The following is a 23,970-nucleotide window of genomic DNA, read 5'->3' as shown; positions in this document are numbered from 1 at the left end:
GAGAAACCAGTGCTGGCAAAAGGTCCTGAGGTACGTATTGAATATGCACAAACCGGCATTGAGGGAATGGATACGCTATCTCTGCTGCAGTCTGAATGAAAGTGGTATGTTGTGAATTCACGACAATAGGCGTTAAGGGGTTAAATGTTTTTTGGCCTCGCTGTTCAAGTAAAATTTCTAAAATATCACATTTAATACTGATTTCTTCGCTTATATTTCACAGTGTGGATGTCTCAGCTTGTCTTTTTTCATTAGCTTCTGATTTCTCGTGCATAAATTTAAAAATGCGTGCGCTCGTTTCCTCTTCAGATACCTGCCTTCATTTCTAAATCCCACCTCTCAAACATGCACGCAAATCCTAGCTCAGCTCTCCTGAGTGAAAAGATTACAGGATAGTGATTTCACCTTCTAATTAGAGCTTCGGCTCTCTCTCTCACACACACACACACACACTGAGCTGCTTTAGTTACAGCAGGCTGGCTGGAGGCATCTGATAGCTCGGCCTCCAGGGACCCTGACGAGCGGCTACCTGAAATTTAAGCCCCAAAAGGAAGCACTGAGGTAGACACACACACTTCCACAGAGAAGAGAAATGTCCTGGAGGCAGAACAGTTTCAAAGGCAGGCTCGTGTGCAGGAGCTGAGTGTAAATCTGAAACAGGTAGCTTTTAGCAATTATGAGTCCTTGCTGCCCATGAGTGTTGAAGCTATTGGAATCAATAATATTCCTGTGTGTGTGTGTGTGTGTGTGTGTGTGTGTGTGTGTGTGTGTGTGTGTGTGTGTGTGTGTGTGTGTGTGTGTGTGTGTGTGTGTGTGTGTGTGTGTGTGGCTTCCTGTCATTACGGAGAAAATGGCTTTCATCTGTACTGCCTCCCTGAAGGGTTCAGCCTTAAGAGTACTCCTGTACGTTGCTCCTGTACGGCTCAACGTTTAGAAGGACAAAGTGAAAAATGCATTTTCCACTTCAATTCAGCGGGAGACACGGGGGAATATTTTTTTGAACAAATGAGGCTGGATTACACAGCAGTTATGTCCTTGTTTTGAAAATCAAACACCTGCTGTGACAATCTCAGCGTTAGGACTATCAAAGGCCTTTTATTATGGAAGTTATGTTTCTATCCAAACTGATTAGCACGACTTATTTTTCAGTCTTATGAGGCTCCCGTGAGCAACGCGACAGTGATTGCCAAGAAACTAAAAAATAATGTGCAGTGTGAGCACATCATAGGCAAGTCCAGGATGGTGCTGACCTCTTTTAAACTGAGAGAGGCCGTATTATTACCCCCAACTCACAGCTTTGAGCTACTTTTTAGGACTTTACAGCATCTTTTGTATCATTTTCAATCCTGTTCGAGTACACGCTGGACTGTTAGCACTCCAATTCACTTCATGATCACCAAGTGTATGAAAGAATGCAGAGATTGAGACACATAAAAGGTGTCCTTGAAGATGAAACACACTGACATCTATTTTTTCTGGCATATAAATGCTTTAAACAGCGATCAGTTTTGACCTCACAGGGTCTTAATTGAAGTAGATATAAGTGAAACCGTTTGATCACGTCTTTTACTTTGGAGGCAGCACACTTGAAGTAAATATTCTCAAAAGGATTCAACTGTAAAGCAAAGCTAAATTAACTTGGAGTCAACATAAAAAAACTAAAACAAATTCACAAATGTTGGAAAATGTAGTCGTCAAAGCAGCAGAAGCTAAGATGTCCTGACTTTTAGCACCTAGTTTTTCTGTCAGGCTCAAAATATGTTGGATCTTAAGCCTCAGAGCGTAACTTAAGTCACAGTTTCAGTTCAAAATAACCCTCATGATGTTACATATGGATGTTAACAAACAGAGAACCTGTTCAGTTCTTGCTTGTGCGCAACTTCTGCTTAGAATGCTAGCATTTGGATTGCAGCATCAGTTCCACACTCAAGTATAGTAGAACTTCACACACTTTGCTATTTCAAGTAGAATGTCTGAGCTGCTGCTGAATCCAGTGAAATTTCTTTGGATGACCAGAGAGACGTTCTGCAAAGTAAGATTAATTGCTTAGTGAAGTATGTTGTACCTAACTGCTCTGGGAAAGGTTCTGTTTAGAGTTTTGTGTCTCCTTCCCACCAGTTCATTTCCTGAGCGATAACAGAAGCTCAGCTGAGGGACTATGTTACATCTGCAAACCTGTTAAGCCAAATGTTGGTAATGCCACTGGATGAAGCCTTGCAGTAGCAATATTAGATATGACATGTGTTGTGCTTCCATGTGTTCTGGTAGTACAGAGAGTGCATAAATTTGTTTATATGCTTGCAACTGTCACGCTAGATGTAAGCGATTATCTTCCTTTTTATAATGTTATAGTTTTGTATTTTCCTTATAGCTCTCCATTTTAACCACTTGTTTCTCTTGACTGTAGACGGTGACGTCCCATCAGTCCAGTTTATATGAAAAAGAGTCAAATGACGCTTCTTCTGTCGACATCAGGATAAAGTCTGTAGAAGAAAGCCTGAGTTAACAAAGAAAGTTGTGGAACCCATTATCTCTGACTGGTGTTCATACAGCCAACACAAAGAAAGCCTGGCTGTGTCAAATCTGCTCTGTGGTCAACCCTTCGGACCTCCTTTTTATTTTGCTCCTTTGTTTCCATGGGTTTCCTGCTTCTTGATGGGCAACAATATGTCAGATTCTGAACCAACCAGTTGTTTCTTAAATGAGATCTGAACCGTAAGAAGTTCTATGTATGAACCAAATAGCGGTTATTTTCCCATCCTGATGCTCATCCATGGCCATAAAGTGCATTTTACAACCAAGAAGCATTTCAGTATCAGTGGAGTCCACTTTTAAATATGTAATTTAATTCTCCGTCTTTCCTTGGTCCGCCTCTGACCTCAAAATCAGCTCAACAGCGTTCCTGTGTGATTAAAAAACTAGGTCGGACATAGCTTTTGGTATAAAGATAACAGGGTTTGTTGGCATATTGTGAATGCTTTAATGTTTTTTTTGATCAAGGACATCACAGATCAGGTGGACCTCAATAACAATAGCCATTGTGTGTGTGGATGCTCCTCACACTGTGCTATTTTTAGCTCCGCCTGCCTTTGTGACCAGATGGTCAGTCAGGTAGCTCGAACAAAAGTTCACCGGGCTACATTACAAAGTAATGATGATCCGTTCTCTGAGAAAATGTAATTCAAAGGCTCGTATTCTAGGATGGTTTTGTGGGTTATACCATTTTAACCTAAATAACCTGAATGTTTCACTAAATTAATTTCAATTTATGTTTTTGTAATGGAAGGATATTCCCAAAGGTCACACTGAAAGACTGATTTAGATGCCTACACTTCTTTTAACATGAAACACTGACTGTTCCTGTTTTGTTTTCCTCTCCGTCTTTGTTCCAGGACAAGAAGAAATACCTTGACATCATCCACAGCTACATGGAGGTTCACGGCACCGTACACGGCACCAGCACCGTCCACCTCCCCAGCTACGTCAAGAACCACGGCATCCTGAGCGGCCGAGACCTGCAGTTCCTTCTCCGAGAAACTAAGGTGAGGCTGTAAATTGACTGGAAGAATGAGTCTTCAGGGAAATAAATGTGTGAAGGTGTAGTTTTTATTACATGTCGATGAATATTGCAAATTAACTGCTGCGCTTTTTCTAAAATTGTAGCCCAATAAAAAAATATGAGTTCGTGCTTTGAATTTGAATGATTTCTCAGAAGAATTTTTCCGAAAATTAGCAAATGCTGATTCTTTTAAGTACGTTTCAGTGCCACAAATCTAAGTTTAAAAAACGAATTAAAGAGTAAATTCTTGAAAGAGATGTTTGGCTCTTGTGAACAGAGGCCCTCTTCTGAAAGAGAACTGATCCGAGTGGCTGCACTTTCTCTGAGTCCGGCCACTTCTCCATTCACGTCATGACTTGTCCCTTCCTCTCACCACTCAACCCACTCTCATTCACAAAGACAAGGACACGGCCACCGAGGCTGCAGCCGGAACGAATTGTACTGCGGGGAGCGAGCTCTTCAGGGGCGGTGACGTATGACCACGTGTTGCCACCTAAACACACACTTTACAGTATGTGGATGTATAGTAAACACAACAGCTTTGTTTTAAGGCTGCAAAGAAGGTGGAGGACACGATGTTACCACAGAGTGTGCTTACACAGAAGTAAAAGATGAAAAACAAAACAAGATCGGCCATTTAGTTAGAAGGTAATGCCTGAAAATGATGTTTTTTTATTGTTGTACATTTGACAGTTCAAGGCTAACCCAGTGCTTCAAGGTAGAGTGTTGATGCATGGGGAGGACAAAACATCACGTTGGCAGTAAATTGAAACAAAAGAACAAAATAACTTGAATTTAGAACTTCTAAAATAATACTCCTAATACTTACATAAAGTCCAATTCATAGTTTCACACATGATCGATGCTGTACAATAGATATGCATTGATCTGTCACAGACGATTGCATTTACTCATCGAACATGGAAAACTCACGGAGCTGCCGTTGATGTTTCTAGAAAGCTGTGATGTTGCACTTTTGACAGGATGCAACAGCTGGTTACATATTGGATTGTTCCATGATTATTCCTGCTATTTACTGAGCAATGTGGGTGAACATAACACGGGATTTCTAGAGAATTTAGAGCTGTGTTTAGAGCCCGCAGATGAAAAGTATGGAGCTACAAATGACCTCCCAAGTCTGGCAGAACCTACATGAATCACAGCTGTTTTAATGGTAAATTATAAAGCTCTGGATGACAGATTATCTCTGCCTGGTCTGTTGTAGCATGTATTGACTTTGCACCATTCTTTTTTCTGGCACATCTGAAGTCAACATAAGGGCCTGTCTTCCCAGTTCAGTATGGCAAATAGGGTCAGAACTCTGTAAAAGAATTGACAAAGTTAACTTTAAATTTTCTTAAAATGCTTCCAACAACAATTCCTCAATCATATATCAGCAATCAGTCATCCAAAATAAACAAAATATTTGTGTTTCCATTAGTATTTATCTCAATTATCTTCAGTTGTTGGACTATTCTGCTATCCATTCAAGTTTGAGGACCATCCACTCTTGTAGAACGCAAGATTTGTTTTTCCACAAGGGACTCAACTGGAACTTTGGAACTTAATTTATTTTTATTATTAAGTTCAGGTAAAGTACGATTCTGCCTGTAGCCACTGCTCTTTAAGTCAAATAAAGGAAGCAAAGGTTACCGTTCAGGCTTTACGTTCTCATACCACAGATTAGCAGGTGGCATTTTTGAATTTTTTATTTTTAGACAAAAGTAATCAGTGGAAGGCTTCTCGTTTGTAGCTACAGAACTTTTACTTTTAAATTGGAGGCTGCTGCCGACAGACTTTTTCATCTGCAGTCTGATTAAGCAAACATTTGCACTATAAGTTGGCTGACTTTTTAATGTTTCCAGCTGACTGGTTTAAAAAGGACAACCCCATAAAAGCGTCACACAGATGCACTTTATGGGCAACTACAGCTACTATTCCCAGGCAGAAAGTCCACATCCAGTTACATCATGATTTGTGTGGAAGAACTGCAGATAAATAAAAAAGAATTGCTTGTTTATTGCAGTGTAGAGCTAGGTAGTTAAGTAGGAGAAGGGAAAATGTCAGATTCAAACTATTTGCTTTCAGTTTTAACCTCAAAGGAGAGAAAACTTTTGCCTTAGTTGTTAGCTTCTCCTTTTCTAATAATCATCAGGATACTTGAGCCAAAAACATCTGATAGCATCCATAACATTTTACAGACACAGTTTTCATTAATTCTTCTCACAACTTCACCAAAAATGTATTCTTTACTCAATTTCACACAACATATGATACCAATGTCAGCTGAAGGTGAAAACTGTCATTAATTCTGTCATTGAATGCGGCAGTCTGTCTTTAGTCTTCATCCATTTCTGGAAAAATAAGCTGTATGAAAGCTTCGATTTCTTTCGCCTCTGAAACCAGATCCTTCCCTGTCAGGCGACGGAGGGAAGAGCAGCAGACAGAGAGAGGAGAGAGACATCAGACAAGCTGGGGCAGGGGAAGAAAGCGCATGAGAGCCATAGATCATCATTCAGACATTTATAGAAAAAAGGATGGATTGAGATTTAAGGCCCTTTTTTGTACTGAAGATGATTTTCAGCGTTGCTTTAGCCATAAAAGTCTGTACTGAGCAGCTAAAACCAAGGACTCGGTGATGTTGGAGGCGCTGAGACAGAAAAAACATTCTGTAGTGGAGCAGATCATTAAAGACTAAAGACAAACAACATGAAAATTGGCGCCAGACAGCGCTGTGCAAACAAGGGGTGAATTCTGATTTGCTGCATTCAATGCTTTAGTAGCATCATCTGGCAGGTTAACACCAACCTCCATATCTTCTCATTACATGCACTTCAGCATGGAGGCCCATGGAGGAACGGCCAGTTAAATCCCACAAAACCCAAACACTTTACGTTGAATTGTTGTTTAAGCGTATACAAGGAGAACTAGAGGTGTTTTAGGCGCTCCCCATCCTTGTGCTGCTTAAGCAACACATGTACTGTTACCTGCGAGCAGACTGCCTGAGATAATTGGCCTCATGGGGCTTAACTATCGACAGAGTGCGCTTTAAAAATACTACTGCATGGAGGCGCTTCTGTGAAGATGTTGCCGTTGACGCCCGATGTGAGATTTTTCTCTCAAAAACCAAATTTCCTGAAATAAACTGTGACGTTCTGTGCCGCATCAGGGGAATAGTGTCAGTGATCAAACCGCTGCCATGTCACAAACCTTTATCTCGTCATGCTGCAGCCTGACACAGTCAAAGATTTTAGATTTTTCTGACTTTGCGTCTCACATCCATCTCACATGCCTGCCTCACTCTACCTGTTTAATTGCCTCCTGCTGTCTGTTTTTCTCTTTCCCACTACTCCAACACGCCAACCACATCTTATATTAACACTAAATTGATATGCAAGACAAGGGAGGACTCGTTGTTTTCCAGTTATATCACCAATTTTCTCTGTTTGTTTTATTTTGCCGTCGTAATCATCGCGGAGGCAAACACACACATCCCACGGCAGGTGCTGGAATTAGAAATACCACGAACAAACCGCCTAATTAACTCACTGGGTCATTAAACTCAGCAGCGGCCATGTTTTAAGTGATGACAGGGGCTCATGCAGAGCTGAGAAAACATCTCTTGCTTGAACACACAAGAGAGTGAGCGACTTTTCTTTGTTCTTACATCATCATTTGCATGATAACTGTCATTCTTGTCACCTCATAAACCTACATTTACAGGGTAAAGTTACCACATTCCCACTATGAATGTAATCTTCCTCTAGTTGTGAGCTGGACTGAATCCTGAATGCAAACACATGTGAGCTGCTGCTGGAACAATACAGTTGTAGATAACAGTAAATAAACTGGTGTAAGCGATTTGATATGAAAACACTGTGTTCTTTTCATGCTTCGTAGAGAACATATTTTTTACATGGCAACTTGAATAACTACAGAGAGAAAAACACCTTTAAAAATGACAAAACGAAACAAAATACTGCACAGATCGATAAATCATCCATGCCTGTAATAGGTATAAAGGCTTTATACCTGCAGTAAAATACCCCATAAAGAAAAGCAAATGATAAGATGGTATTTTCTCTTATTTTGTGGGTCTGTACACACAATCTGGACATATAATTGTGCATAAATTTGCCCCTTTAAGGGCTTTAGATAATGTCACTTCTGATGAATAATGCTGTAGTTTATTCCAGATATAATGAAGGCATGAGCGAACTTCAGACTGCAGGCAAAAGTGTTTTGATTTTTTTTTTTTTTTGCTCCAGTCTGGTTTTTAATTACAGTGGGAGCAGCATAAATTATTCAGATTATGATTTGGGTCAGAGACAGGCCAGATTTTTAGATTTTACAATTTTCATAGAAGTTTTAAGTCTGTGTTTTGCAGTGAGTGTCTTGTAGAGAGGTGCTGACGGCTAGAAAGTGGCCTTTACATCTTAAAATGCTGTGTACAATCTGTTTTATTGAAGCCTTTTCAGGCTCCAGCTACACATCCACATTTGTCGCCATCAAAACTAGCAGCCAGTGCTCTGCCAAAAAAAACATAAAAAATAGTTTTGCTTTTGTTTTCCATGTCGTTGTTTTCATCTTCTCAGGAATTCTCAGCCTTCCACTGAACAGTATCTCATAAATGCAACCATAAACACAAACATCACTGGCCTCCATGTTTACTTCCATAAGTCATTGAACAGAAAATTAATTACCAACTGTTTAATTACCATTCCTGAATTTTTTAAAGCAAAAATGTCAAACATTCCCTTAAAAATTAGTAGACAGAGCTGCTCAAATACCTATCAGACTGACAGCTTGTTTTGTTCAAGGTAGTGCAATTTAAAATGTTTTTACTGACAATAATAAGGCAGTTTAAATATGGGCAATTTCACAATTTGAGACAAAAATACACAGTAAATGAATGTAATAATGTAGAAAAGGGTTATTAAAAGGCTTAATTAAAAATAAAACAATATCAAATTAACCGATATAGCCAGAACAGGTTGGAAAGGCAGATATTAGGGTTGCATTTAAAGCTGTAAAGATTGTCAGCTGTTCTTGAAACTTCAGGTGGACTGGTCCAACACTGGGAGCATTAAAACCAAAAGGTGCTTTGGTAAAAGTGTTTGTGCTGTCCTTTGGAGGAGCTAAAAGACCAGAAGACCTGAGAGACCATGCGGGTTCAGACAAGCCTGCTGGTGCAAGTGGTGCTTTAAAGAATCATTTCTATCTGACAGATTTTTTTAAACTGGTATCCTGTCTTTCTGCTCCTGGGCAGCAAGTTCTGAATTAATATAATGTTGATTTCTTTGAATATCTTCAGGATTCAGCTGGAGACATCAAAAAGACCTTCATGAAATTGTCAATGCCATTTTTAACCATTTTATACATTAAACCTGCAGCCCTCGACTGAAAATATAACTGAGAGGAATTAGATAGCACCTTTTGGCCACTGCTGCTACACTTGCATGTGTTTTAATCAGGATATAGATTCACACCAACACTAGGAGTTAAAATCAATAGAAGCTTTGATATGAAGCATTGCAGAAATGTTTAGCCGTGCACAAGAGCATAAATGTACGACACATATTTAGCATAAACTAATAAGAAGATCCATATTCCTATTGATCTCTCTGTCACGATGCAGGAATGATCTTTTAACTCCTGCTTTTGAGTCCTTCAGTCTGTATGGATTCCTCTCTCTTCTCTCCATCCCCCTCCTCTCCTCGCTCCCTATAAATAGTGGTTGACTGTTTCTCAGCTTTGAGAAGTCTTTGCATGCAGACGCTCACACATACAACACACACTCAGAAGCATGCTCTGCTGCCACCTGTTGGCTGTAATCCACCGGTTGTAGCTGCAGGAACATAGAAGGAGGATAATTCACAACACAGGTCTGATTATTTGTGTGCATACAGACATACTTCATGTTACAGTGCAGCAGTGTGCGGCCAGTACAAACACACACAGACTGGCCATTGTAGTTGGTTTTCTGCTAAATGAAGCAGCTCGCCTGGTTTGCCCCGTCACCCTCCCCCTACCTCCTCCGTTCCCCTCTTGGCTTCTCAATAACAGGCCCATGTGGACAAGCTGCTTCTGGTTACGGCATGCTACAAGTGCCTCGCAAATATTTGCTCTTCCCATCAGGAGGAGAGAAGTTGTTATTACAGTTGCTCCTCCCGCTACCTCAGTATGTGCAGTATGCATATTTACTTAAATATATGTGTGGCTGAGTCCGTGGACTCACAGTGCATGCAATATCTGGAACAGACGTACAGAAGAATGTCTTTGACACCTCAGTTATGTCTTTAGAATGGTTTTTAACCCTCCTGTTGTCCTCATTTACAGGCACTGAAAAATATTGTTTCCTTGTATGAAAAAGTCAAAAACTTCAGCAAAAAATTCCCCAAATTTCTGAAAATGTGCAAAACCTTCTGGAAGAAAATTGCAATAATTCCTTATAAGTTTAATTTAAAAAATCTCACAAATTTGGCAAGAAAATTCTTGTAAATATTTTCAAAAATTGAGTAAAAATCTTCCAGAAAAATCCTAAAAATATCTAAAGTGATTCCATATATATCAGTAAAACTTCTATTTTCTTTAAGAACATTCACAAAAAATCAACCAAAATCCAGGGAAATTCACTGAATTTTGGTTGATTTTTTTGTGAACGTTCTTAAAGAAACACTTTTAACAATTTTTCCCACCAAAAAATGTTGAAAAATTTCCCAGAAATGTTGAAAATGTGGACATCAGAAGCTTCACAGTGAAAATATTGATTCCCCCCCCCACATTTTCAAACTAAAATGAGTCAGTTTTGACCTGCAGCACAACATGAGGGTTAAAAAGGAAATGCTCATGTTTTATGCCGTTTTTTTCTCTCATAAACACTCAGAGACTCAGGAAGCCTTCCAGACTCTGATCCTTAATAAGTTACGCTCTCGCCCACATGCCATCTGCAAAATATCCAAGGTGCTCCCTCTTTGCCAAACTCCTGCCGGCCCATGGGAGGAATTAAAAACAAGAGCGACGTCTTCATATTATTCCTCCTGTGTTTCATAGAGAGAATGTGCTGCCTCGGCCGTATTTTGTGCTGATAACTTGGGGGATTTGTTTCAACGAGGGCTAACTGCTGCCATCAGCAAACAGAGGCTCTTCAATGCAGCCCGTGAACTTTCCTGCCCTCCTGTGCCCAATGGTGTCTTTGTTATTCTGGTTATTTCGGTAGCTGCAGACTCTCTGACACGCCACCTCCTTCCTGCCTTCGCTGTTGAACACGTGCTGGCATTTTGAGGCGTGTGAACTCAAACCGAGCTGGTGTTTGAGTCCTTCCGGGTGTCAGGACAAGTCTGTTCTCATCACGGTTATTCTTCATGTCACTCAGAGTTAAAGCCGCGTCTCATCTCCGTTTAAATCAGGCACATTTTATTGGTTTGTTTTGGCTTCTAGCCTTTCCTTTTAATCCCTCAAAGACATTGGAAGCAGCCAACAATAAGGAAGTCTTGTCATGTCTTGAGCCAAAGCACACTTGACATTTTCCTCTTGAACCAACAAATCAATGTGGAGGAAAATGCTTCAAAAAGCAGGAATGAGAGCTTAAGAGGGCAGCAGGTGAAGGATTCAGGAATCTGACATGCAGTAATTCTCAACCAGACTCTGCTTTAACGTCTTTAAGCTAATTTATTCTTTCTTTTTCCCCTCTGTCACAGTTGTTTGTGGGTCTGTCCTTCCCCTACGAGGGTCCTGCCCCCCTGGAGGCCATCGCCAATGGTTGCGCCTTCCTCAATCCCAAATTCAATCCTCCGAAGAGCAGCAAGAACACCGACTTCTTCAAGGGCAAACCCACTCTGAGAGAGGTAAGAGGAGGAGGTTTTCGCTCCGCAGGCCGTCTGGCTCACGGCACGACTTTTAAAAAGTGTTTTGTTTTGCTCACCTCTTCTCCCCCGTTGTTTGTTTTCCTGTCTGCAGCTGACCTCTCAACATCCGTACGCTGAGGTGTACATAGGTCAGCCCCACGTGTGGACGGTGGATATTGAAAACTCTGCAGAGGTGGAGAGGGCCATCCACTCCATCCTCAGCCAGAAGGTAAACACCAGGCCGATGCACCTGAAAAATTATGAAAAATGTGTTGTTGTAGACATAGAAACAGAATAAATAAGATCTGACAGGCAGGTAAGGAGCAGAGATTTCTATGGGAGAGAATAACTCTGTTTGATGTTAACTTTGCAACTTCTGCAAGCACAAAAAAGCAGAGTAACACTTTTTAAGTGTTTGACATTTTAACTCTAATGTAAAGTTAGAGCACTAAAGTACTCAGTATAAACAAGTGGCCAAGAAAAGAAAGAACAAATGTCTTAAAGTGAAAAACTTAAGTAAATAAAAGGTGTAGTATGTGATTGAAAAGGTTGTATAAATGGTGAAAATTCCAGTCAATCACATGCTGATAAATCAGTGTAAACAGTTTGACACAGTGCTCCTTCATCTATCGTCTGTCTTTTCGTGATAGACGAAAATCTGCACAATAGTGACCCTATGTTTATTTTATGATTTCTATTCAATTTTAAGAGCTTTATATAACCCCCCAAACACTCTTATAAACCTTTCCTACACTGTTAAACACTTTCTATGCTCTAAAACCATTTCTACACCCTTTAACCTACATAATTAGGTAACAACATATAAAATTCTGTATGGGTAGCTACTCACCAGTGAATACACGACAACTTGAATGATGAAGATGACGTGTGAGTCTTTGTCGACTCATCTGCTGTTGCTACGCATTTTACTTCGATTTAATATTCTTTTAATATGTGTAAATTATAATTTTTTGCATTTTTTCATATTGTTTTGATTTTTTCGGCTAGAAAATGCTTATTTTACCGCAAAAATAATTAAAATATATAAAAAATACCTGTATACCACAAAATCTTGTGATGCAAAATTAGATATATACAGTTTAAAAATCCGTGATAGAGTGAGACCATGAAAAGTAAAGTGATATGGCGAGGGATGGCTGTACTGTATTCACTTACTTATATTGTTACATAGGAGGAGCCCTGCAGTGATTTATGATCTGTCTGGATGAATCAATGACTCATTTGCTCTATAAAATGTCAGAGAGCAGTGGAAAATGACCTTCACTGCTTCCTCAAACTGAAAAGTTAGCATCACGCGACGTTAACAAAAGCAGCAAATCCTCCCACCTGAGAAGATGCTAAAAATAAATGGCTTTAATGAATAACAAATGATCAAAACTGGTTCCTAATTGACCAAACTGCTTGGAAGGAAACTGGGCCAGAGAGAGAGGATGATTGAAAGCACGGCGGGGGGAAAGAAACAGAGATCCAATTCCGTCTTCTTGTCCAAGCCCATGCATATTTAACGCTGGATCAGGACCTCGTGTATTGTTGTGCTCCACCGTGCGGGTCGGAACAATGGCTTTTTCACTGGACAAGCCGACGGAGCCTCATATGCTTTGTGATCCGTGGCGAGCTGCAGCCTACCAGGCTCCGGCTTGGCTCGCACTCCCTCCCTCTCCTCTTCCTCGTCTTCCACCCCACGCACAAAGACTCCGAGAGAGCAGCAAGTGACTTAGTGTTGCAACAAAGGCTGCAGTTGTTGGTCCTCCCCGTTTGAAGCTGTCTCCTGCAAAGCAGAGTCCGCGAGGGCCGACGAGATTGAAAAGACAGCAGTGCAAAGAGCAGACGGGCTAATGTTTCACCAGGATGAGTTCTCTGTGTGCCTTCATGTGGAGACACACAGAGAAACAAGCTGTTGTTAGCTCTGTTCAGAAACACTCTCCCCGGCTTTGTAGCTGGACTGTAAAGTGTGCGACTTGTCACGCTTCAGTAGTTAAGAGTAATCCTCCCTGACGCTGTTTGACCAGTCTGCATTCTGTTTGTGGTCAGATTGAGCCCTACCTGCCCTACGAGTTCACCTGTGAAGGGATGCTGCAGAGAGTCAACGCCTTCATCGAGAACCAGGTACTGAATGCACATCATATGCAGAGATGATTACACCTGCCATCATAAAAAGATGTGAAGAATCAAAAATGTTTCTCTCTGTACCACTTATGACTCCAGACATCAAAGCTTGAATCAACATCGGATTACATTTGGGAAGAATTATTCAAATAGATGCAATAGATAGAAGATAAATAAATGACATTGTTAGTGTACATTAAGATGAATTTGTAGAAACCTAGATAATGGAGCACTCACATCCTGTTATCTGTCTACAGAGTTAGCCAGAGCTACAGCCGCTATGCTGTTTGTTCCTGGTGGCGTCTATTAGCCTCAATTAGTTTTTGTTGGCTCCAGATATCGTCTGACATTTCCTGTTAGCCCTTATTAGCTGAAAAAACTTCCTGTTAGCTCCAGAAAGCACCAGTTAGCCCCTGATTGCTCTCATTAGCTCATCTGTAGCTCATTTTAGCTCCTGGTAACTACGAGGATACTAGAAAAAACACAAATAAGTAGAGTCATAGGAAAATAAATTAGAATATCTGAAGCAAGAGCTGTGAAATGTGTCAAAAATGTGACGTCTCATAAGTTATTTAGTGTGATTCTAAACTCATTAATCGTGTGTTTGGAAGAGGAAGGATTTTAACTGCATGAAGCAGCAGTACTTTTATGTTTTTAATTTAGCTGGATGGTGCCATCAGAGGCGTTACAAAATATACAGCGATAGTTTTATGTGTTCATTTACCTTTGCTGACGTGAACATTTTAAATGTTTTTTTTTCATACAATATATTTTAAGTGTTCATTCTCAAAAGAAAAGCCCTCTGCTTGTAATCCTCTCCTAACAGAGACATAATAACTAATTTTATTACCTTGTACACTTTGGAGCTCCAGTGTCTGTCCAGTGATTGTGTCATGGTGTTGTTGTGCTGTATTTCTGTTCCATGACGTCATGTTGTGTTTTCAGGACTTCTGTCACGGTCAGGTCATGTGGCCTCCTCTCAGCGCCCTGCAGGTGAAACTGGCCGAACCCGGACGCTCCTGCAAGCAGGTGTGTCAGGAGGAGCAGCTCATCTGTGAACCCTCCTTCTTCCAACACCTGAACAAGGACAAGGATCTGGCCAGGTGAGACACACACACCCACAAATACACACACATACACTGTAATACAGCGGTGTCAAACTCATTTTAGTTCAGAGGCCACACTCAGCCCAATCTAATCTTAAGTGACCAGTAAAATCACAGCAAACAACCTATAAATAACCACAACTCAACTCAATTTTTTCCTTTGTTTTAGTGTTGAAAAAGTACATTCTGAAAATGTTCACATACAATTAATTATCTTTTTGCAAAACATTATGAACAACCTGAAATTGGTGAAGAGAAATAAATTAAATTTCAACAACATTATGCCTCAGTTTCTCATTTACACATTACAACTTACAGATCACAGAGTTTCTACAAAGACACAAAACATTTAGTCACAGATATGTGGAGCTGAATGCTGTAGGATTTTATTTTATGATCAAAACGACAAAAGTCAGACAAAAAAACAACAAAAACAAGACAAAATATTACAAAAATGAGAAACAAAATGGCAAAAAATGAGACGAACGACACAAAACGAAACAGACTTTTTTTAAAAAAAGCCACAAATTACACAACAATTACAAAACAAGAGAAAAAACTCAAGCGAGACAAAAAGGAAACACAAAACGACAAAAAAAGCAACAAAAATAAGAGCCAAACGACAAAAATCTTTAAAAAAAAACCAAAAAACAAGACATACCATTACAAAAATGAGACACAAAATGACAAAAGAACAATGATCATTTTTTTATTTTTACTTCATGATCAAAACAGCTTGTCATGGTCTAGGAAGTGTTTTACATTTATAGTTTTACAAATCTGGCATTTGCAAGTCTTCTCTGTAGTTTTTACACTTTACAAAGTCATTCTGTGGAGCGGATTGGAGCCTCTGGTGGGCCGGTTTTGGTACCCCTGCCGTAGTAATAAATTCAAAAACTTATAGAAATCAAAAGAAAGTCATTAAATATTTGCACATCAACCTGTAAATTTGTCATTAAAGCATGAAGAGAAAGTTTGCCAAACATTAAACAGCTTGTTGTGGTTTGTTACATCTTTATTTCATTACACAATTTGGGCTGTAACTGGCTTTAAATTTACTAAGATCAATCACAGACACATAAAGCTGTCATGGTGAAAATGTCCATCAGGTGGCAGCAGAGGACAGGTTTGAACTGAATGTAGATAAATGATTATAAACTGCAGTGTCCAGTTAGTACCACTAGGCGGTGTGTGCTGACTGGAGTAAATGGGTCATGGCCCGTCATGACTGATGCTCAGGAACATTGTTTTAGTTGGCTGTACTGCTGCAGTCTGCTCCACATTTATGGACAAAACAAAATATTTTGGACAAAAGCTAAGTTTAAAAACTCTAAATAATGTGTGTGTGTTTCAGGTTTGGTGTGGACTGTCAGACGGTGGAGTCGAGCGCCGACACGTTGGTCCCGGCCTACAGCGACGCCCGCCACCACTGCATCTTCCAGTCCGACCTGCTGCTGTTCAGCTGTGCCGGCGCCCACCAGTCGCTGCGACGCATCTGCCCCTGCCGCGACTACATGAAGGGCCAGGTGGCGCTGTGCAAAGACTGCCTATAGCACCGACACCCCGGCTGATGGAGGGCAGACGGCGGTGGTGGTGGTGTGTGCGCGAGTTTAGAGGTTACCGGAGCAGCTGTCAATCAAACACACACACCGGACTCCTTTTGTGGGGGAAAAAAACTTCCAGACTGCATTTGTTCTTCATATTTATTGTTTTCCTCCAGAGCTGTGGGAGGAGAAACACTCCTGCAGCCAACCTGAGCAGATTCAGTGTGAAATTACTTGAATCAACAAAAGGAGTGGAGTTTAAAATCCCAGCAGATGAGCTCTGGGTGCTGCTGCCCGGGTGGACTGAACATATCAGTGACTGCCTGCCTGCTTGTCTGCAGGTTTTCTGAGGGCAGCCAGGGACCAAGGAGACTCCCACCCCCCCCAGTACAGCCACCCTCCCCCCTCCATCCATCTCCCCTGCTCTAATCTGAAACTGTTGTTCTTTAGGTAGGTTTGCACTGGACTGGCACGCCTGACACAAACACAACGACATATAAACACATCTACACACACAAACACACACACATGGAGGCGGCTGAAGAAGAACCCAGTTTTACACTGTAACCAACTCTCTTCTGGACAAAAGAGACGAGACGAGACGTGACGTAGATATCTAGATTTTTATTCCCCCCAGACTTACAACAAGTGTTCAGTCCTCCCTCAGTCGGTTTTCAGAACTTGAACACTAGTTTTCAGATGACTTTTCACTTTTAAGACTGTGTCAAAAGGCCAGTAGAGATAAAAGACGTCTCATTTCGACTGTTTTGCGAAGGCGCTGAGAGAACGAGGCTCTTTCTCCGTGGCTACGTGTCGTTAGGATATTGTGTCGTAGCTCGTCGTCGGTAGCGACGCTAACACCTAGAAGCCTCATTAACAACACCGAGACTCCACAGCCTGCAGAGAAACACCTTCGTCTATTTAAAGAAAAAGCAAATCAAAAAACCCCAGACACTCGTCTCTCATCTGCCACACAGCAGCTGTAAATCCTGTCCAGCGAAACTGTACGCAACATGCCAACGAAGCACTCCGAAACGGCGCCAAAAAAACCTCGCATCACCGCGTCTTCTTTGGATAATCGTTAGGATCTTAATTTGCCTGGAGATTTGCTAAAAAAAAAAGCGTTAAAAACGACAAAAAAAGGTAATAAAATTTGTAGTTCTTGTGGTGAATGAAAAAAATGCACTAAGTTAATCTATTCAGAGGTTTAACAGGATATTAGTAACACTGTATGTTGTTCATATGGGTTTTTCTTTTGTATTTATTTTGTATACAGATCTTTATCGCTGTGTTTTTGCTGGAAATCTTTGTTTTTTTATTTATAGGAGGGGTGTCTTCTTTTTTGTGTTTTTCTTTCTGTTTAGAGATTTTTTATTTATGGAGGGTAATTTAAGAAAATAAAATATCTTCAAGTGTATGATTGAGACGAGGAGGTTTGTCTGCGATTGTTCAGCTTTTAGCAGCGATTTGAGAAAAAAAACCCAACATATTTAAACATTCTTCTGAGTTTTAACAATAATTTTGTCTTAATTTTGTACTTTTATTGAACCGTTGTTGCACAAAATAAGATTTTTTATTCATAAATATTTTGTATTTAGTCACAAATTGGACTTCATGCACAGAACTAGCATTTTTATAGTCAATTAGTTGAAAGTTTTAGTCATTTTTCTCTTCACTGACTCTTTAAGACAAACACTCGCAGACAAACATGAAAAAAGGAGCTTCATACACTTTTATGTGCTTTGATTTCCAATCTCAGTTCTTCTGTTTGCACACGTGTACGTTCGTTACACTCTACTCCCTCACTGTGTCTGCTCAGACTGTTGTTTTCTTTATTGTTGTTGTTGCACAGGTCAGTGATCTGACGCCAACTTTAGCGTTTCAAAGAACATGACGTGCCTTTTCGTGGTTTTAAGTTTGCTTCCGTTTGACTGTCGGCGACCGTCTGAATCATTTTCACACCGCGATTCTTTTTTTTTACATTCTACAGGATCATCTTTTCATCAGAATTCAAATCATTTATTGTTTTCTTACTTCAATCAGATCTAACTAAATCAAACCTTCTAAATTTCCCCTGATTGGGTGTTCTTTAGTGTTCAGCTTTGAGGATAACGGCAGTGTTGCTTTTGCCAATACATTTCTAAAAAACACCAGAAGCCTCGCCAAGGGATGTTTAACAGTAGTTAGATTACCCCAAACGAGTAATGAGATTATGATTTTTATTGCCTTAAAGTGATCAGCCACCACAAACAATCTGCTCTTGACCTCCTGTAGATGTAACTGAGACACGAGTGGGTTCAGATTCTACGTCAGTGCGACTCTTTCATGGAGAAGCATGAAGCTGGTGTCACTTTTGGTTTGCCAAGGTCCAAACAGATCCCACAAGAAGCAAATACAGCTGCACGATATGTTATTTATTATACATAGGGTCAGATTTGGTTGCAAAAATGAAACTGAACATCAGTAATACGGCGACACAATTAATGGATTATTAGTCATGAAGCAAATGTTTAACAAGCAGCCGCTTTTGTGTCAAAATTCAGTGCTTAATTGGAATAAAGAGCCTTTAATTGTGCACTCCCGCGACCCCAGTGAGGATAAAGCTGTGTATAGAGGATGGATGGATGGATAATTGTGCACTTCCAGTCACTTGTATGGGGATATTTCAGCTACAGAAAGGTTGATGGGACCAGAAATGCTATTTCGCTTCAGATAATTAATGCAAAGAAAGACTTCTGTAGAGGAAATGTTCCAAAATATTTGCACTTAAGAATGCCTTGTTTTATATTTTCTGTCCAACAAAATCACCACAATCACTTCAGAATGTTTAATTCAGACAAACTAAGCATCAGAATGCAGTCCTGATGCGTCCAAATAAGCTGGTTTTGGTCTTTTTATGGGATTTATTCACAAAAACAGAGCGTCACCAGCATTATCCTTCAAAGTCTGCACATGTCAGAGCTCCTTCTATAAATCTGAGCCCACGCTGATGTCGGTTCCATCTCAGTAAAAGTATAAAGAGACGTTTTGAAGCCTTCACCGAACCCGTTTCCGCCAAAACCGTGTTCCGTTGCAGCTAAAAGCCTTATTTACTTTGTGTTCGTCGAAGCGTCCGTGAAAGAAATCCGCTCCGATCACTGAGCCGACAGCTTGTACAGAACAAATCACCATATCTTGTCTTTGTTGACCTCAGCATTGAATGTCTCGATCATAAAAGAAGTCACAAACATGTATCATGTGTGTTTGTTTGTCAAACTTGTTTGAAGCTCTCAGTTTGCATCCAGAGTGTGAAACAGCAGAGCGGTGGTGACAGGCGAGTAACGCAGTGACTACTTTGGTTTTGTCTTTTGTTTGTTTGGTTCCACAGTCCTTGATCAGTAAGAGGGATACAACTTTATTTTTAAATAAACCTTTTTTCTGTGACAAACGGCTCAAACGTGACTTTTCTTTTACAGCAGTACGGCTCCAATGGCACCATAAAGTCATAAAAAAACTGAACTAATATGGACATAAATGTGTGTTTTTAGCACAGTACTGGACATTTTGATTGTTTGCGAGCAGGTAGGTGTTGTAGAAAAATCACTGACAGAAAGACGTCATTTACAATCATCTAAACAGTTCTTCTGTTTACCACAAATAGAATGAAGCTTCTCTTGAATTAGAAAGTTCAAAAAAGGCATTTCTGTCATCAGAAAGTTGAAAAACAGCTTTTATTGTGACGGGTATTCACAAATATAGAATAAAATGAGCAAAAAATACAAAAAGAAGAAAATGTATTTTTGTGTGTGTTGCATTTCTGCAGCAGTGGCTTTGACAGGGTGAATGTTTAATTCCATCCACATCTTACTTTCTAACTCGCAAGTTGTGGTTTTAATTCACCCAAAGTACAACTTTACTTCCTAATACTTTAGTTATGCTTTTAACAGTTTATTTCACCTCCAATACTCCATTTATAGACAAGTTTTTATCGTTTTAAGGTTTTGTTTCTATCAAAATACCACTGATTAACTCATGACTTGTGGTTTTAAACATTGATTCCTTCCAGGTTCTGCTTTCTGTTTTAGTGCTCATAGCCTTGATATTCAGAAATGTGATATTTATTCAACACCTGCCAGCTGATCAGAAATCTAGTTATTTAAGTGGAACAGTTACGACCAACGAGGTTTAACAACGTCAGTTCTGGAAATGTGGCTTCTCCTTCAACCAGCCAGCAGGGGGCGCTGCAGCCTCTTCAATGAAGACACTGGAAGATAATAGAAGTCAGGAAAGACAAGAAAGCATAAAAGAAATACAAGAGTTTACATCCAAATTTTTTAAATGATAAAGAATAAGATAAATCTTTATTTCATTACACTCTTAATGAATCTTAATCCCTTCTGTCATTAATGTTCTTTCATTAATTGGTCATTTATGTTCATCACAGTCTTCTCAGTCTCCAAACTGGACAAGATGTGGCGTCTGAATGTAAAGACACGTCATAAATGTCTTGGTCTGTGGCTGTTTTGTAGCTTCTGATGTTTTTTTGTGATTAAGTTGGAAAGTATTCAAAACATCGAGACGTTCACAAGAGTCACACTACAAGTCTCACTCATACATCTTGAATACAGAGCTGTGTGGAGATCAGTCTTTATTCAGATTATGCATTCATCACCAACCAACTACTTATCAGTTGAACAACGACAACAAAAGGTAAATATAAATGCATTAAAAGAGCATATTGCACACACTCAGTTGTCTGAATTGTCTCCACTGAGAACAAATCAGAACATTTGTGTTACCAGAACTTTGTTTAAACAAACTGGACTTGGACAGCAGGCACAGGCAGAATATTAGATTTCCAGCATAATCTTTAAAACTTTGGACATTTGGAGAGACAGACTGGGATCAAGTAGCTGTACTTGTGTGTTTTTTTTCTCTGCATCTCAGTAAAATAAAGTAAAAATCTGCAGCTGAGTTGTTTCTCCTGGTTCCATGTTCATGTAGTTTTAGATATGTGTCTTATTATAACTGACAAAATATGACAGTAATAAAAGATTGTTCGATGAATTCTTCTGTATATGAAGACATTTATCTTGTACTCAGCTGATCTTTACTCATATCAAATTTTTAAACATCTTTCTCACACTGATGTTGGAATCAAATAGAAATGATCTGATATCTCTCTACAGGACTGTTTATAATTGAACAAAAAACCTCTCTGGGTTTTTCAGGTTAGTCTCCTCTTCAGCCATTTTCTGCTTTTCAGTTCCACCTCCGACCACCAGGTGGCGCCTCCTGAAGGCTGGACGTGATGAAGTTGAGGTGGATCAGCTCCACCTGATGCTGATTTGTTGGGTTTTGTTGAAGTTTAGCAGACAGGTGAGCTCAATCAGTAAATGAGCTGACTGGGTGCAGTATCGTTTTATATAAAACCATGAAACTTTATTTTGTGTTTTCTCTGCAAATCAGCTTGTTGGAGTCGAAGGACGCTGCTTACAACAGGCTGAAAATTCTTCAAATGTTCAGCTTTAATTGAGGCTAAAACAAATAATTAAATTTTTTTTAAAAATGCTCTCTCTCTGATTAACTTTTATACAATTTGCTGCTGCTGCATTTTAAAACCAGATGGTGCACATAAAAAACATTTAGCCACAGTTTGACAAGTATCCTCACAATAAGGAAAAATGTAGGGGTGATATTTGCACTTTTATTGAAAATGCTGAGGAACAAAAGCAGCTTTATATCATGAAATGGTCTCAATCTGACCGCCTCAAGCCTCTAAGATCATGTTGTTATTTTTCACAAGAAATCTGACATTTCAGCACCACAACAACCAAAAAAGGACATAAAAAGAAAGAAAACACATTTTTTTACTATCCCACCTGTGTGATTACTGCTGACCACGAATAACCCAACAACAAGCTGTTACCTCCACTTTATGTCGTGCATAATTTCTGAAACACTGAAATGAATCCTGTATTAAATAAGGTAATCACTCCAGAATATTTCCGCTCCACTGGTTACATGATGTCACTGATTATCAGCATCATCTTTAAAAACTGTCCTAAAACCCAGATTTTCATGCTCTTCAGCCACTCTGAGGCCTAATTTCACCGACAGCAGGTCTGAACAGACAACATGATGGTTGTGAACTCAGGATATTTTTAGACGATCACACTTAATCCCTCTGATTGTGTTTGAGAGTCGAGGAGCGACAAATCTGTGTGTTTTCTGGCCTTTAGTTTATGACAGAAAGGAGCCAAAACTAGAATGTAACTGAATCAAGTTCAGATTCAGAAAATTACAAAAGGCCCGTAGAGCAGGCAGTGCAACCATGACATAAGAAAGAAATAGAGATAAATATATATACAAATGTAGAGAAAGTAACGTGAGAATAGAAATAAAAAAGACAAAAAACACAGTAACATACTAGTGCAAATACAAATGAACAAGTAGGTGCAGTATGGCAGTGAGGTAGATACAAGTTGTTTATATCAAAGTAATTTTAAATTCCAGAGTGCAAAAAAAAGTGAGAACATGATGCTAATGTATACCAAAGAAAAGCAAAAATCTGTTTTTATGTTTGGTTCTAGAGTCGGCTTAGACACTGATTAGAGAACTGGTCAATGTTGGTGAGAATATTCAAAAACATTAATTTCCCCTTAATTTGGCTGAAAACTAAAATGATTTTAATGCATTCTTGAATATGTGACGGTGTCAGACCTAAATGCTCGTCTTAATCTGCAGCGGTCTTGTCAGAAACAAGCAGCTAAAATAAATGCAGTAACAGTTTCCTACATTTTACAGTCATAAATTCCAACAACCTGCTCCTCTTGACTCCAGTAGGTGACTCACTATCTGTTGATTCTGTGCAGAGGACGAGTCAAACGCCTCCTTTAAGGCAGAAGAAAAGCCACTTAACGTCACCTCTGACTGGGGTTTTAGGTTAACACAAAGAAACTCAAACCTCTTCATTCCTTTTTTTAATTTTAGCTGTTTGCTGCTTCCTTTCTGACTCACATATTTTCTCTCGGTGTCTAACAGACCAGTGTGGGGGTGCGACAGACTCAGAAAACAAACACTCCAGTGGGCCTCCGACCTCCACCACAGGGCCTCGGCTCGGCCCGCCTGCCTCAGCTTGGCTCTCGGTGCACAACAGGAGGCTATAAAGATAAAAACCTGAACTACTTCCTGCTCGGTGAAATGCTGAATCCAAAGTATCTGATCTTACCAGACACATATGACTAGAAATACAGATTTTAAACATTAAATGCACAGTTTTGTATGAATTATGGAGGTTTAAATGGCTGGAACAGTGTTTGGATTCACAAAATACAGAAGAAACCATTGGTCTCAGATCAACCATTTTAATTAGTTTATTTGAACAAATGTTTTTTACCCTTAAAATTCCCATTTCCAAGCAAAGAGACAAACATTTCGGTCAAACATTACATGATGCTGTACAAATAAAGAGAGCCAAGGATCAGAAATGTTGAGAAGAACACGAGTTTAATTGTGTCAGGCTGGATTGAAAGTACAGAACATCAGATTTTTTTTAAAGATTTGCTTTTTCTACAGAAATGAAAGCATCTCCACCACATTCTGCCACTTTTCCCTCCCTTGAGGTTTATTAATAGTGATTCTTACAGCTCTAATTTAAGTCCTTTATTGATGTCTAGCGTCTAAATCTCGTATTTTTCTGTCCTACCGGCGTCATGTGACCCTGCAGCTTCTCCTCTGACTCCTGTGCAGCCTGAAGCCTCCATCCCATCTGCTCCTGAATCATCAGCTGCTGAGTTGGACGTCTC

General features: G+C 39.8%; 1 protein-coding gene across 5 annotated transcripts in view; it reads left to right on the top strand.

The window, feature by feature from the left end:
- Positions 1 to 19,610, top strand: part of mgat5 (alpha-1,6-mannosylglycoprotein 6-beta-N-acetylglucosaminyltransferase) — a 98,403-nt gene extending 78,793 nt beyond the window's left edge. For all 5 annotated transcript variants that reach the window (XM_051943575.1, XM_051943571.1, XM_051943574.1 and 2 more), the window contains 6 exons: positions 3,393 to 3,542; positions 11,260 to 11,406; positions 11,519 to 11,635; positions 13,459 to 13,533; positions 14,479 to 14,636; positions 15,994 to 19,610. In XM_051943575.1, the coding sequence (XP_051799535.1) occupies positions 3,393 to 3,542; positions 11,260 to 11,406; positions 11,519 to 11,635; positions 13,459 to 13,533; positions 14,479 to 14,636; positions 15,994 to 16,192 (846 nt within the window). In that variant the 3' untranslated portion in view covers positions 16,193 to 19,610. The remainder of the gene's footprint in view (positions 1 to 3,392; positions 3,543 to 11,259; positions 11,407 to 11,518; positions 11,636 to 13,458; positions 13,534 to 14,478; positions 14,637 to 15,993) is intronic.
- The last annotated feature ends 4,360 nt before the right edge of the window (positions 19,611 to 23,970 follow it).

Source organism: Acanthochromis polyacanthus, chromosome 22 (assembly GCF_021347895.1).
Source record: "Acanthochromis polyacanthus isolate Apoly-LR-REF ecotype Palm Island chromosome 22, KAUST_Apoly_ChrSc, whole genome shotgun sequence".
Classification (NCBI taxonomy): Eukaryota; Metazoa; Chordata; class Actinopteri; family Pomacentridae; genus Acanthochromis; species Acanthochromis polyacanthus.
The sequence above is the reverse complement of the archived record's forward strand: the minus strand, read 5'-3'. Positions and strand labels throughout refer to the sequence as shown.